This window comes from Phaenicophaeus curvirostris, chromosome 28 (assembly GCF_032191515.1).
Source record: "Phaenicophaeus curvirostris isolate KB17595 chromosome 28, BPBGC_Pcur_1.0, whole genome shotgun sequence".
Taxonomy (NCBI): Eukaryota; Metazoa; Chordata; class Aves; order Cuculiformes; family Cuculidae; genus Phaenicophaeus; species Phaenicophaeus curvirostris.
The window spans coordinates 4,334,146-4,348,944 of record NC_091419.1 but is presented as its reverse complement, the minus strand read 5'-3'; the positions used below and the strand labels follow the sequence as shown (position 1 = coordinate 4,348,944).

Below are 14,799 nucleotides of genomic sequence, written 5' to 3'. Positions count from 1 at the left end.
AAAAGTGAGTCAGGACCTGAACTGCTGCCAGTTCCCAAACCTGCCCCTCAGCAGCTCCAAGAACCAGCAGCGCACTGGGAACGAGCCAAAGAGGCAATGGGGAAGGAGAAGACCGAGAAGCCCCTTTGGGAAGGAGCTCAGAGGGGTCATTTCCCTCCCTGCTGCCTCCCCAAATCCCCCCAAGCGATGACCCCGAGCTCCCCCAACCACGTACCAACCTCCTAGGTCTCAACGCATTTTTATTAAATTCTTACAAAACAGAATACAAAATTCTGGCATCAACAATTGTTATAAAGGAAAACTTCAGTTCCGCTGTATCAGTTCACCTGGTACATCCAGTAAAGTGCTTATTTTTGTGGGTTTTTTTTTTCCTTTTTTGTGGTTTTTTTTTTTTTAATTTTTTTTTGTTTTGTTTTTATTTTCATTTTTATTCCCCCGCCAGCCCCCAAGCGGAGGCTGCTGGTGTACAACCCAACAGTGCGGTAACATGACTTGTCGAACCAAGCTTTGGCAGTCTTCATCAGTTGTAAAGCGGAGAAAGTTTCTCCTCTTTTGATTAAAAAGAGAGTTAGCTTCACAGTAAACGTTTCTAACCAGTTCTAAGTCGAGTTAGTCAGCTGGAGGAAGGGCAGGGGAAGGGAGGGGTGAAGGAGAGGAAGCCAAAACGCTTAAAATTTCCAGCTTAAAAACAACAACAAAAAAAATCTTTTTGAAGTTGGTTTCCAAGACAGATGCTCTACAATTGGGGGAAAGGCTTCAAAAGAGGAAGAGGATGAAGAAGGGCGTTGGCAAGCGCGGTTTAGCTGGTGCTGGACCATGGGTTGAGGAGCATCTGTCTGGGAATCACCCAGGAGAGCCGCTGGGGATGTCCAGCCCCGGCACGAGCCCGGTGGGTGCAGAACCTGCACTGCCGAGGCACCCATGGGTCCCCTCCACCCCCAACTCGGAGCTCAAGGTGTCTCGGGAGCAAATTCCTCAGCTCGAAGAGGCATTCGAGGATGCTCTACGACTGCACAGACCCTGCCACGCAGCCTGGAGCTGCTGGCAGCTCCCCAAGTCCCATGGCACGTGTCCCCCGCCTGCAAGAAAGCGCCGACCCGAAGCACAAAGCGACCAGCAAAGAGCCTGGATGCTCGCTGGGCGCATCCCTCGCCCTCGATGCCAACACCCACAGCATCTGCTGGCATCCCTGGCTCAGGATGCCCCGACATCAGCAAAGCACCCGTGGGGAATGAGCTCCCGCACCGCACGGTCACCCAAGCCACGTGCCAGCCCTCCGAAGAGCATGTGTGTCCATAAAAGAGATGGATCTTACGTGTGGGAAGGGGAGGAAACTCCGTTAGCCAACAAAAGCACAGGGGACGCATGAAACAAAAAAATAAAAATTGGAGGGCCATCCCCTTGCCATCCCCTTCCCAAGCTGATTTTTCTTTCTAAAACAAAAGGCTGTGGCGTGCAGCATTAACAACAGCGTTCACAATACCAGCTCAAGGCATCGCGTACTGTACATCATTCAAGTATTTCTTAATATAAGAGAACAAGGAATTATCTACAACGGATAAAACAAAATAAGCTATAAAAAGTAACAACATACAATCAAGATGGATTTTGTTTTTGTGGTTTTTTTTCCTTTAAAGGAGGCCTCTCCGGGGCACCCCAGTGCCTGCAGGGGGGTGTCTCCCCTCTCCACCACTCTTATCTCCGTGTGGTGGGACTGGGGGCAGCTGGGGGAGAGGGTGGATGGCAAGTGTGAGGTGGTTTGGGGTGGGAGAGCTGCCCTCCCGACCCTCCGATGCCCCACAGGGCTGGGAAGGGCAAGGAAAGACAGGTCCTACCCCAAACTCCACCAACACCTGGATCATCATCTCTCAAGATAACCCTCACACACCTCCCTGAAACAAAAACCAACGTATATTGCATAGTATTGCTGTCAGCAGTCTTAAAATAGAAAGGAGAACTTTTTTTTTTCCAGAGACAGCGACTGTCTTCAGCTGAAGACTCAGGGAAGCTTCCTCCCCAGCTCCAAGCAAGCTCCCAAAGCCTTCACCTGCACACACACCACGGGCCGAGGCTGCTTTCTCAAAACAAAAAGCTCCAAAAGCAGTGAGTTGGAAGGGAGATTGCTAAGGAAGGGGGCACCTTCCCTGCTGGAGGACGCGGGGACGGCAGCGGGCACAGCTCAGTGGCACGACCACAGCAGGGAGCAGAGGTGTGCTGCTCCAGCTTGGTCCAAGGTAGGGTTTGGAGGAGCTGGAGGCCAGTCTGGCTCCAAGTGCAGACACCACAAGCCCAGACCGATCAAAACCAGCCAAGAGGCTTGTCCGATTCAGCATCCCGCGTCCCTCCTCGCATGCGTTCCCTCCCTTCCCCAAAGCAAGCTCCAAGGAAAGGGCAATGCTGTGCAGGCAAACAATCAAGCACATGGACATGGATGCACACGCACATCCAGCTCCTCCAGCCGGTCATGAGACCACGTACCACACCCCTGACCCTAAACCTTCACCTCTTCATCCTGTGCCCACCCCTGCTCGCCCACGCCAGGTCCCTTGGGCGCAGCCACCAGCCGTGCTGCTCACCCAGCTGCATCCCTGGGCTCCCGGCACCCTCTGCACCCCCAGACTCTTCCTGCACTGCAGCCACGGGGCCAGCCCGATGCCATGCCAGCTCCCACCACCCTGCGCCAGACCCCAAAGCTCTTTAAAGCAGAGGGAGTTTCCTTCGCTTTAAAAGAGCACGCCACTACCATTTTTTGGCTGCTCCGGCTACCCTGGAGACCTCATTCCTCCTTGCAGCTCCACGAGGGCACGAGCCCTTCCTACAAAACCAGGGATGCAACACCCGACCCAGCGCAAAAACACAATCCCGGATGCCTGCGTATCCCCCCAGCTCTGATCTTACCCCTAGGGAGCCGCTGGCTGGAGCGCAGGAGGAAAGGAAGACATTTCTCCGTGCCCTGTAGAGAAGCACAGCTAGCAGTTTAAAACCAACAAAAATTAATGAAAAGAAGGAAAAAAATAAAACTAAATGGGAGTGAATAGCTTATTCTGGAAGCAGGCTGCCAAGGAAAGAGAGCGCTTCAGTGGGACAGGGTGTTGCACCCTCGCTGGCACCGTCTCTCCTGGCACGAGCCGTTCCCTGCCACCACGTCCCCCTGGAGCACAGGATGGAGAGGCTCCCTGCACCAGAAGGTGCCTTCAAAACACCCAGGAGAGTGGGTTTCTGGGATCTCCCCCAACATCAGAGAAAGACCTGCAGCTCCAAGGGGAAGGCCGAGGTTAAAATGCAACTCCCGTTGTTGAAAACGCGACCGAGGAGCTTTTGTTCACAGTATGAGCTGAAATCGTCAAAGCAGCCACGGATATGAAGAGTCCTTTGGTGTCAGGGAGGGGGGGGGAAATGTCAGAGGAGAAACCAAGAGTCAGGGAAACAAAAGTCTGTGTGTGTCTGTCAGATGTCTTTGAGTGTGCCCTGGGTGAAGCAACCTCACGCTTGATTTAATACCTTAAAAAAAAAAAGAAAGATCTTAAACAAACCCTCCCACCCCCAGACCTACAAGATCAGCAAAACCTTGGAAACCAGCCACAGGGACGAGTCCTGATCTTGTCACCAGCCAGAAATGGTGGGGGTTTTAGGGGGTGGGAGGGGAAAGACAGAAAGAAAGAGGAGGGGGACATGGGTACAGCAGGTCTGAGGGGCGCAACTCAGGCTTGGTCGGCCACCAGGACTAGTGGGGCCACCAGGTGCTGCCCGGTGGCCACCGCTTTGGCCAGGCTGCTCTTCTGCCGCCGCTTGGCTAGCTTGGACTCGGAGGGTGGGGAGAGCTGCATGGCCCGTGAGGTAGCTTTGATGATGATGGGTCGTGCTTCCTCCTCCGCCTCCTCCTCCTCATCCTCGTCGCGCCGCGTCAGCTGGCGGTTGACGGCGATGGCCTCGGCAGCAAAGGAGGTGAGCTCTTTGGCACTGCTGTTCCTGCGAGGGAAAGCAGGGGTGGAGAGCAAATATTAGTGCCCCACCTTGTGTAAACACCACGCTGGACTCGGGCACCAAACACAGGGCTTGACCCCAAATTACAGGCTGCAACCAGTGGCCTGGCAGGAGAGGAGCCAGGATTTGGGGGGCTGCAACACATCCCCCCATCGCAGGGCGATTCATGCTCACCTCTGCAGGATGATGGGGGTCGGCAGGGTGTTATCTGGGGCAAACTGCAACAAAACACAGTCAGGTCAGAGCCAGGTTCAGATCCAGATCAGATCTAACCCCACAGGAGCTTTGGGGAGCAGAGGTTGGGGGGTGGCAGCACTCACCCCCTGCACCCAGGGATGCTCCAGGACCTGCGCCGCGCTGAGCCGCTTCTTGGCATCTCTCACCAGCAGCTTCGAAATGAGGTCTTTGGCCGCAAAGGAGATGTGTGCCCAGTCCTTGTCAGGAAACTCATACTTCCCCTCCTGGATGCTCTCAAAGAGCATATTCTGCAGTGGGGAGAAGAAATAAAAGGGGCTGAGCCAGGAGAAGCACCGCCACGTTCAGCTGACTGAACAGGAGCCAGCAGTGGCCCAGGTGGCCAAGAAGGCCAATGGCATCTTGGCTTGGATCAGACACGGCGTGGCCAGCAGGGCCAGGGAGGTTCTTCTCCCTCTGGACTCGGCACTGGGGAGACCGCTCCTCGAATCCTGGGGTCAGTTCTGGGCCCCTCACCACAAGAAGGATGTTGAGGCTCTGGAGCGAGTCCAGAGAAGAGCAACGAAGCTGGTGAGGGGGCTGGAGAAGAAGAGGAGCAGCTGAGAGAGCTGGGGGGGTTTAGCCTGGAGAAGAGGAGGCTGAGGGGAGACCTCATTGCTCTCTCCAACTACCTGAAAGGAGGTTGTGGAGAGGAGGGAGCTGGGCTCTTCTCCCAAGGGACAGGGGACAGGACGAGAGGGAATGGCCTCAAGCTCCACCAGGGGAGGGTCAGGCTGGACATTAGGAAAAACTTTTTCCTGGAAAGGGTGATTGGTCCCTGGCAGAGGCTGCCCAGGGAGGGGGTTGAGTCCCCTTCCCTGGAGGGGTTTAAGGGACGGGTGAGGGACATGGGTTAGTGATTGATGGGAACGGTTGGACTTGATGATCTGGTGGGTCTCTTCCAACCTGGCATTTCTATAATTCTATGATTCTAAACCGTTGGAGGGTTTCAGCAACACCACGATCCCAAGCGCACCTGGCAGGTAGGACACGCCTCGCCCCGGTCCCAGCCGCAGTCGGAGCCGCAGTGACCCACGAAGGGGGGGTACCCGCTCAGCATGATGTACAGGATTACACCCAGGCTCCACAGGTCACAGCGCTTGTCGTAGATGGACGCCTCCTCGTTGAAGGCTTCCACCACCTCCGGGGCCATGTACTCAGCGGAGCCGCACTGCAGGGAGGGAGAGGGAGAGGTGAGGGACCCCGAAGGACTAAGGAGGGTGGAAGCAACAAGGGTGGAAGCAACGAGGGTGTTGGGCTCTTCTCCCATGTAAGAAGGGATAGGACAAAAGCAAATGGGTTCAAGTTGTGCCAGGGGAGGTTTAGATTGGATATTGGAAAAAATTTCCTCAGAGAGAGTGGTGAAGCCCTGACAGAGGCTTCCACCACTTCCTCCACCAAGGCAGTGGTGGAGCCTCCATCGCTGGAGGGGTTCAAAAACTGTGTAGATGTGGCTCTTCGGAACATGGTTCAGTAAGGATGGTGGTGTTGGGTTGATGGCTGGACTAGATGAGCTTAGAGGTCCTTTCCAACCTTAAGGATTCTATGACTGATAGGGAAGAGCATGGGGGTGTGGAGGGTCCTGCTGAAGATCCCCCTGAAATGAGGGCGCAGGCACAGCTGCATCCCAAGTTTGCTCTTGCCAGGATGGATCACTCATCCTGGATTTCCCACCACGCTCCACCACACAGGTGACGCCTCTCCAGGGGTCATTCCCCAAAAAAACAAAGAAGCCTAGAGGGGTGCAATCTCCTCCTGGGCACCCACACCCTGTAGCACCGCCACCCAACCGGCTCGGGAGCAGCATCCACCCCATCGCCTGGGAGCGGCCGTGGAATGCAACAGGCAGGTGGCTGCGAGAAGCCAGCTCTGCTTGTTCCTCCACCCTCTGCAAGCGCAGGACACGGGGCCGGAGGAGTTAACGCTGCTGCAAGGAGAGGCGAGAGCGCCAGGGCCTGTTCCCCTAGAGCTCCTGGGACTCTGGGGCTTTCCAAGCGCACGTGACCCCCGCAGCCCACACCAGCCTCGTGATGCGGGGAGGAGAAAAAAAAAAAAGCTGCAGCCAGCAGATAATCAGCCCAGCAGGAGAGGCCTCGCCAGCCCCAGCAGCTGATGCCACCGCAGGAAAACAAGAACCCCAGCCCGCAGCACCTGCCGTGGGATTTCATCCCTGCGGGGACCAGGGTGGCCCCTCTGCTGAGAACAGGGAAACTCAGGACACCTCAGAACCTCAGTGCCTGCCCCAGGAGAGGGGAATGCAAAAAAAACGAGGGGTGGAGGGGGGATTTGGCACTCAATTCTGCTGCTGTGCAGCCTGCGTCGGCCACGCTCTGCCCTCCCTGGCATGTACGCACCCCAAAAACAGCGGGGTACAGGGCAACACCCCGCAGAGGTGTGTGGTTGGTGATAAGGGGGGGGCAGGGATTTCAGGGGGGCGTGTGTGAGGAAGGCTCTGGGTCCCCCCTCCAAAGGGTAGAAAGGCTTTTTGCAGCACAGGAGGCTTTCGGGGTGTCCCCACTGCAGGGTCTGCATCGCGTACAAGCAGCGCCTCACTGCAGGGGGGGGACAGAGCTCCCACTCATCCACGAACAGGGGAATCGTGGTGGCCCCCCTGTCCCCCCCCCTGCTTCAGCCTCTCGCCTGACCCACTTCTCCCCGCGGCCGCCTCCGCCGGGGCTGCTGTTGCTAAGGCTCATGGCAGCCCGGGCTGCGCGCCAGCCCCCCTCCCTGCATTATGTAACCGCAGCCGCCGCAGAGGGGGGACACGCAGCATCCACGATGAGATGGGGGGGGACAGGCCAACCAAAGCGGGGGGACACACAGCATCTGCGATGAGCCTGGCAGGGGAACATGGCAAGTGAGGGGGGGATGAGCCTAGGGAGAACACAGCAAGCAAGGAGGGGGACATGCAGCATCCACGATGAGATGGGGGGGACAGGCCAACCAAAGGGGGGACACACAGCATGTGCAATGAGCCTGGGGTGGGGGAACACAGCAAGCGAGGAGGGGACACGCAGCAGCTGCCATGAGCCTGGGATTTGGGGGGAACAGGTCAACCAAGAGGGGGACACAGCATCTGTGGTGAGCCTGGGGGGGAACACAGCAAGCGAGAAGGGGGGACACTGCAATGAGTCTTGGGGAGGCGGGGGGGGGGGACATGCAGCATCCATGATGAGCCTGGTTTGGGGGACACGCAGCATCCGTGATGAAACAGGCACACCGAAGGGGTGACACAGCATCCACGATGAACCTGGGTGGGGGGACACAGCAAGCAAGGAGAGGGGGGACACGCAGCATCTGTGATAACCCTGTGGGGGGGTGCGAACAGGCACACTGAGCTTGGGGACACACAGCATCCACGATAAGCCTCGGGGGGACACGGCAAGGGACAGGGGGACATGCAGAATCTGCAAAGAGCCCGGTGGGGGAACACAGCAAGTGAAGAGGGGGGGAACACGCAGCATCTGTGATTAGCACAGGGGGGACACAGCAAGCAAAGAGGGGGGGGACACACACAGCATCCACAATGAGCATGGGAGGGACACACAATATCTGTGACATCCAAGGTTGGGGGGCACATGCAGAGCCTGGGACATCTAAGGAGGGGAAGACACATGGAGCATTTGTGATGAGTAAGTTGGGGGGGACACTGCAAGCAGGGGAGGACACGCAGCATCTGTGATAATGATGGAGGTGGGGAGGACATGGAGCATTCATGACAAGCAAGGCAGGGGGACGACACAATAAATAATGGGGGGCATGATGACATGACGACACAGACGCACGCAGCATCTGCAAACGAGCAAGGTTGGGGGGACACAGCAAGCAAGGCAGGTGGACACGCAGCATCTATGATGAGCAAAGAGGATGGGGATACAACCCTGTTCTCAAAGCCTGCAGGGCAGCTGGGGAGGGGCCCCAGTGACAGCGCCCCAGCCCCAGGGCTGGCTCACTTACCGGGGTGAGCAGCTCCGGGGTGGAGATGGGGGAGCAATCGCCGTTGAGTTTGATGCCACTTCCCAGGTCAAAGTCGCAGATCTTCACTGGGGAGACCTAGAAAAGGGGAAGGAGCTGCCAGTGACCCCCCCCAGCAGCCCCTGGGGACCTGCAGCCTCACAGCAGCATCCCCCATGGGAACAAATCCACCCCCTGCATCGGCTGCTCCCTGCTCACCTGGTCTGGGCTCTCACACAGAATATTTTCAGGTTTTAGATCCCTGTGTGCGATTCCTGGCAGGGGGAAAACACACAATGAAGGTAAAAATCCTCCCCTTGTAAGACCCCTCCGGTGAAAAGCCTGAGGGTGGCACAGGGCACCCTCCCTCTCCCTGACCCAAAACGCCTCCTGCGTCACAGCAAAAATATTGCTGCTGGCCCAGAGTCCCGGCAGAACCAGAGGAACAGGCTCTGCACCACGAAAAGCCTCGTGATGCGGCTGGGCCTGACCCTGCGCACCCAGGGCCGCTGCTGTCCCCTGGACAGGAGGCTGCAGCATCCCTGGAGGGGGCCAGAAGGACCCTGAGGTGCCCCAGCTCACCTTTGTTGTGCAAAAAGTGCAGGGCGCTGGCGATATCCCGCACCACCACGCTGGCCTCCAGCTCGTTGAAGTGGCGTCTCCGGTGGATGTGGGTCAGGATGGAGCCTGAGGATGGGGGAGAGCAGCGTAGGGGTTTTGAGGGGGGGAGCTCCCATCGCCCTGGCCTCCCCCCCAGCCCCAGCACCCCACTCACCTCCTCTCATCTTCTCAAACACCAGGTAAAACCTCTCCTCCTCCTCAAAGAACTCAATCAGCTCCAGGACGTTCCTGTAGGGATAGTGACATCAGCCCAGCATCCCCCCAAAACCTCCAAGGTCCCCCTTTCTGCACCCCCCAAGCCAGTGCGGATCCACAAGGGGGGACACAGGATGGGAAGAGTGGGTTTCCATGATTGAAACCACCCAGTGGGGCCCCCCAACCACATTCCAGGGGAGAGAGGGACTTGAGGCGCCTGGCTCCGCTCCCTAATTGCTCGCAGACCCTCCTGGCTCGCTCGCCCCTCTCCAGAAGCTGCTTTCCGCACTGGGACGGTGAACGCCACAGCAGCGGCTCAACTCGCCCCGTGGCTTCGCTCCAGCTCGGCCACCGTGGCCCCTGTTGTCATGGCAAATGGCTCCACGTCCCCTCGAGATGCTCCCCTCGAGGCCATGGGGAGGGAATTCCGAGCAGGAGGGCAGCTCAGCCCGGTCTCAGCCTCCCTGGCAGGGGGGACAGGGTGGTGGCCGCCCCTCCGTACCTGTGGCCCTGGCACTGGTACAGCATCTCCACCTCACGGAAAACCCTGCTGCGGATGTGTCCCAGGCGCTTCTCGATGATCTGAAACGCAAAAGAAAAGGAGACTCAGGGAGAGGCATTGCTGCTGGGGGGCACGAACAGGGGCTGGCAGCCACCAGCACCCTCAACGCGAGCAGAGTTGGGGACCCCCCGGGCCGGGTGGAGGCAGGTTCGGGGTGCCCGAAGGGGTTAAGGCAGCAGAACAAGCTGTTCCCAGCGGCGCTGCCAAGCCGCTCCCTCCCGGGGCTGCGGCCGAGCCGGGTGACGGCAGCGGAGGAGGCGCTGGCACAGTGGGTGCCTGGCAGACAACACCGTGGGGCGGGCAGGGAATGGTGGGATCCCACCAGCCTTTTGGGGCGCAGAGAGCACTTGAACCCACACAGCCCCCCCAGGTGCCTCAGTTGCCCCACTTGGGGCAATGGGGGAAGCCAAGGTCCCTTTCCATTTAGCTCCATTTTGACGTTCCAGTGCAGAGGGGTTGGAATTGGATGATCTTTAAGGTCCCTTCCAACCACAACCATCCCACGGGGCCCATTCCAGTCCCCTCGTGCCATGTGGAGCCACAGAACCAACATCGCTGACCCTAAAAAAGCATCTGCCTCACCCCAACCTCCTTCAGCACCCACACACTCACAGGGGTCGGGAGCCCCCCAAGGGGTGAGGGGGAGCTGGACCCTCACCAGCACCACACCCCCTGTCTGCCCCGGCTTCCCAGACGCGTCACAAGTGTTAATTTAATCATAGAATCATTAATCTCCTGCCTGCGCTAATTTATAGGGAGAAGAGCGTGGCTGAAGGGGGTGATCAAGGTCCCAGAGCTGGGCGGTGGCAGAGGACAGCATGTCACCTGCCCGGTCCTGCCATGCTCCTGCTCTTCTCCTCCTCCTCCTCCAGCCCATGAAACCAGCACCGGGCGGTCAAGGGAGCTGGGAGAGCCCAGGGTGTGAAAGGGAAACTGAGGCAGGGGGTGGGAGGGAGCTGGGTGTGCAAACCCGAGCGTTACCTTCACCGCGTACTCCTTGTTGGTGATGAGGTTAACGCAGGACTGGACTCTGGCGTGGGCCCCTTCCCCCAGCACCTCCTCCTGCAGCTGATAAACATCTGACGGAGGAGAGGTCACCTCAGCTGCTGTCCCCAAGCCTGGGGACACCAGAGGGGCTCCAGGGGATGAGGGGAACCCTGGGGTCCTTGGGTGGCCGTGCTCACCTTCAAACCTGCCAGAGAAGCTGTCGGTGGCTCTGCAGCGCTTCTTCTTCTTGTTCCTTTTCTTGGCGTCAGGGATATCGATGGGTTGACTTGAAGGCATGTCTGAGCAAAGGTGCCAGGGTCACTCACCCCATCCATCCCATGCATCCCCCCTCAGGGGAGCCCCAAAAAGGGGTCCAGGATGGGAGGAACCCCCCTGGGACGCAGCCCTGCAGCTCACCAGGACGGGACGGGCACTCAAAGTTGAAGACGGGCTCCAGGTGGTTGGACTGGTCAAACTCCAGGTCGAAGGGGTTTTGTCCCTGCAAGGGACAAGAACTGGAGTGAGATGGTAGCCACTGGATCAGCCACAGAGGCCAGCAGGGTCCCGGTCTTGGCACACAGGGTGCTCACCCACCCCACGTGTGGGACACCACAGAACGTGGTAGAACCTCAGGCAGAGCCACGGGAGAAGGAGGAAGGGCTTGACCGCATCTCCTGATGGGGATGATGCTGTGGGGTCACACCAGCAGCCCCAGGCCAGCACATGGGGGATGATGAGAGGGACTGGGGGGCCTCCTGCACCAACCCAACCCAAATCTCCACCCAAACCTGAACTACAGAGGAGGAGGAGGAAAAGCCACAGGGTAGGACGGGCTCTGGAGCCACCAGGCTCCAGTTCTCCCAGCTCCCTGCAAGATCAGGATGGGCTGAAGCCCACTCAGCACCACTGGATCCTCCACCCCAAACACTCTCTGCACCCCAGATCAGCAAAGGGCATGGGAACCACCACCTCCTGCACCCCAGATCAGCAAAGGGCATGGGATCCACTGCCTCCTGCACCCCAGATCAGTGAAGGGCATGGGATCCACTGCCTCCTGCACCCCAGATCAGTGAAGGGCATGGGATCCACCGCCTCCTGCACCCCAGATCAGTGAAGGGCATGGGATCCACTGCCTCCTGCACCCCAGATCAGTGAAGGGCATGGGATCCACTGCCTCCTGCACCCCAAACCCTCCCTGCACCCCAGATCAGCAAAGACCATGGCAACCACAACCTTCTGCACCCCAAACCCTCCCTGCACCCCAGATCAGTGAAGGGCATGGGATCCACCACCCCCTGCACCCCAAACCCTCCCTGCACCCCAGATCAGCAAAGCGCAGTGGAACCACCACCTCCTGCACCCCAGATCAGCGAAGACCATGGGATCCACCGCCTCCTGCACCCCAGATCAAAGGGCATGGGAACAACCACCTCCTGCACCCCAAAGCCTAGCGACCCAAGTCCCTGCACCCCGAGGGGACCCTCTGCCCCCCCAAGCCCCCCCCACCGCAGGACGGGACAGAGCTGGGAGAGCCCCGTTCTCCGTGGGGTTACGAAATCTGTTTGGGTGGAGGTGGCAACTCCTGGCTGCGTTCCCAAAGCCGAGGAGTGAACCCCGGTCACCACCTCCAGAAGCTGCCAGAAAGCTCGTGTCCGCGGCCCTTTTTGGGGAGCTTGGAGGCGGATCATCCCCTCTGGGAAGCCAGGAGCACCCACTCCCTAGATCCCCAAGGCCAAACCCATCCAGCCCAGTGCTTTGCCAGCCCCTCAAGAAAAATAAATCTGAATTTGCAGAGGGCAGCATTGCTCTTTAGTGACTAGAAACCCCCAACCATGGGTCAGGGCCCATGTTCCCCCCAGGATAAGCAGCTTCAGCCAACATCCCAGCATCAGGAGCGGGATGAGGCCCGCCGGGGGGGTGACATGGGGGTACGGGGACCCGCCAGCTGCTGCAGCGTCGCCACACAAAAGGTTTGGGGGATGGGAGATGTGGGGGCGGCCGCCACGCTCCGTCAGCGCATCCGAGGGGTCCCCCCAGCCCTGTCCCCAGGATGGGGGGGGGCCAGGATGGGAGGGGGGAGCCAAACCCCAGCCAAAAGCCTTCCAAGTGGGATTAGGTGTCAGCTAAAATAAGCTGGGTAGGTTTCGGGTGAGCTCCCAGCATCCCTCGGAGCGCCGGGATGCCAAACTAAACAAAGATCCCATGAAGCCGCTTGGCTGCGCAGCGGGACGAGAGCGAGCATTTTGGGGCACAGGATCCATCCCCGCCGCTGCACCCCCAGATCGTGCAAGCTGATGGGGTGCACGGGGCTGACGATGCCCCCAGCACCCCCGGGTGCAGCTCTGCCTTGGGGAGGACGTGCGAGCCGTGCGAGCAGGATTTGGCCCTGGCGCAAGACGCTTGCACAACAGGTCCTGGGCTGGGCTTGGGGAGCCCCCCTCCCCCCGCTGCACCCCAGATGCAGATTAAGGGTGAATGGGGGCAGCTGGGTGGGGGGAAACACCGCAGCCCCCCCATCCCAAGCCAATCCCACCCCAAGGATGAGCAAAGGCTGGTGCTGCAGCATCCCAGGGCTGGGGGGGCTGCAGACCCTTCCCCCAGCAGCACTCGAAATCCCAACGTAGGGGTGTAGGGGGGAGGTGGGGGGGGTCCCAGGGTCCACTTTGGCTGCAACCCCAGCACTTCTCTCCTTCGGGGGGTGTCGTGGGGGCAGGAGGCAGCTCAATTCCCCCCCTACCCCCCATCCCCAATTCTACTCCAGGCAGGGGATGCAGCCCAGAGCGCTGCAAAGCGCAGAATCTGACCCTACCTGCACCCCAAGAGCATCCCCAGAGCCCCCCCTCGACCCCTAAGAGCCCCCACCTAGCATCCCAGGAGCACCCTAGGGAGGGGGGACAGCGGTGGGGGGGTCCAGTATCCGCTTTAGCACACCCCCCCCCAGCGCTTCCCTCCTTCGTGGGGTGTCAGGGGCGGGGGGGGGGGGGCAGCAAGAGGCAGCTCGATTCCCTCCCCCCCCCCCCGCAATTCTCCTCCAGGCAGTGGATGCAGCACCGAGCACTGCAAAGCGCAGAATCTAACCCTGATTGCCCCGCAGCATCCCCAGAGCCCCCCCAAAAAAGCATCCCATAAGCACCCCCAGAGCCCCCCCCCAAAAGCATTCCATGAGCACCCCCAGAAACCCCCCCAGAAGCATCCCATGAGCATCCCAAGGAGGGAGGAGGGGGATGGGACCCCCCCTTTTACCTTGAAGGAGCGATGGAACCCCGGGATCTCTGATTTCTTCTGCACCATCTTGCTGCGGGGGGGGGGGGGGGCGTTGCTGGGCGAGACGGAGTGTGTGTGTGTGTGTGTGTGAAAAATAAAATAAAAACAAAAACGGGGAGGGGGGGGGGAGGCGGAGGAAGGGGCAGAGCCGGAGGGGAGAGTCCGGGTTGGGGGGGGGGGGGGGGTGGCAGAGACCTGCGGGGAGAGGAAGGGGGGGGGGTGGTGGTTAAAGGGATGGAAAGGGGGAGTTAGGGGGGGTCAAACCCCCTTTTTCACCCCCCCTCCTCCTCACCCCGGGGTCCCCCCCACCGTACCCGCAGAGCCGCCCCGCTGCTGGTGGTGCCGCAGCCCGCACCGCTCCGCTCCGCCGGGGGGGGGACAGGCAGCCCCCGCCCCCGATGGCTTTATAGACCGGCCAGAGCACCGCCCAGCAGCGCCCAGTACCGCCCAGTATCGCCCAGTACCGCCCAGTGCCGCGGGGACACCCCCCGGGACGCACGTACAGCCCCCCCGGTGCTGCAGGGGGGGCACAAACATGCACAAAACAGCCCCCCCAGACCCATCCAAGGGAGAAACCCCCCCAGGACACACGCACAGAGCCCCCAGTGCTGCGGGGGGGGGCACAAACATACACAAAACAGCCCCCCCAGGACAGAAACAGCCCCCCCAGACCCATCCAAGGGAGAAAAACCCCCAGGACACATGCACAGAGCCGGGGGGGGAACAAACATACACAAAACAGCCCCCCCAGACCCATCCAAGGGAGAAACCCCCCCAGGACACACGCACAGAGCCCCCAGTGCTGCAGGGGGGGCACAAACATACACAAAACAGCCCCCCCAGGACAGAAACAGCCCCCCCAGACCCATCCAAGGGAGAAAAACCCCCAGGACACACGCACAGAGCCAGGGGGGGCACAAACATACACAAAACAGCCCCCCCCAGGACACAAAACGGCCCCCCCAGACCCATCCAAGGGAGAAAACCCCCCAGAACAC

General features: G+C 59.7%; 1 protein-coding gene across 1 annotated transcript; it reads right to left on the bottom strand.

Moving 5' to 3' along the window:
- Positions 1-221: 221 nt before the first annotated feature.
- MKNK2 (MAPK interacting serine/threonine kinase 2) lies at positions 222-13,869 on the bottom strand. Its single transcript, XM_069878132.1, has 13 exons — positions 13,781-13,869; positions 10,955-11,036; positions 10,735-10,836; positions 10,532-10,629; positions 9,491-9,570; positions 8,948-9,021; positions 8,755-8,859; positions 8,392-8,447; positions 8,176-8,271; positions 5,195-5,389; positions 4,305-4,469; positions 4,159-4,202; positions 222-3,969 (listed from the first exon to the last, which is right to left on the bottom strand). Exons 1-13 carry the CDS (start codon positions 13,826-13,828, stop codon positions 3,702-3,704), a joined length of 1,413 nt encoding a protein of 470 aa, XP_069734233.1. The 5' UTR covers positions 13,829-13,869; the 3' UTR covers positions 222-3,701.
- Positions 13,870-14,799: the final 930 nt, after the last annotated feature.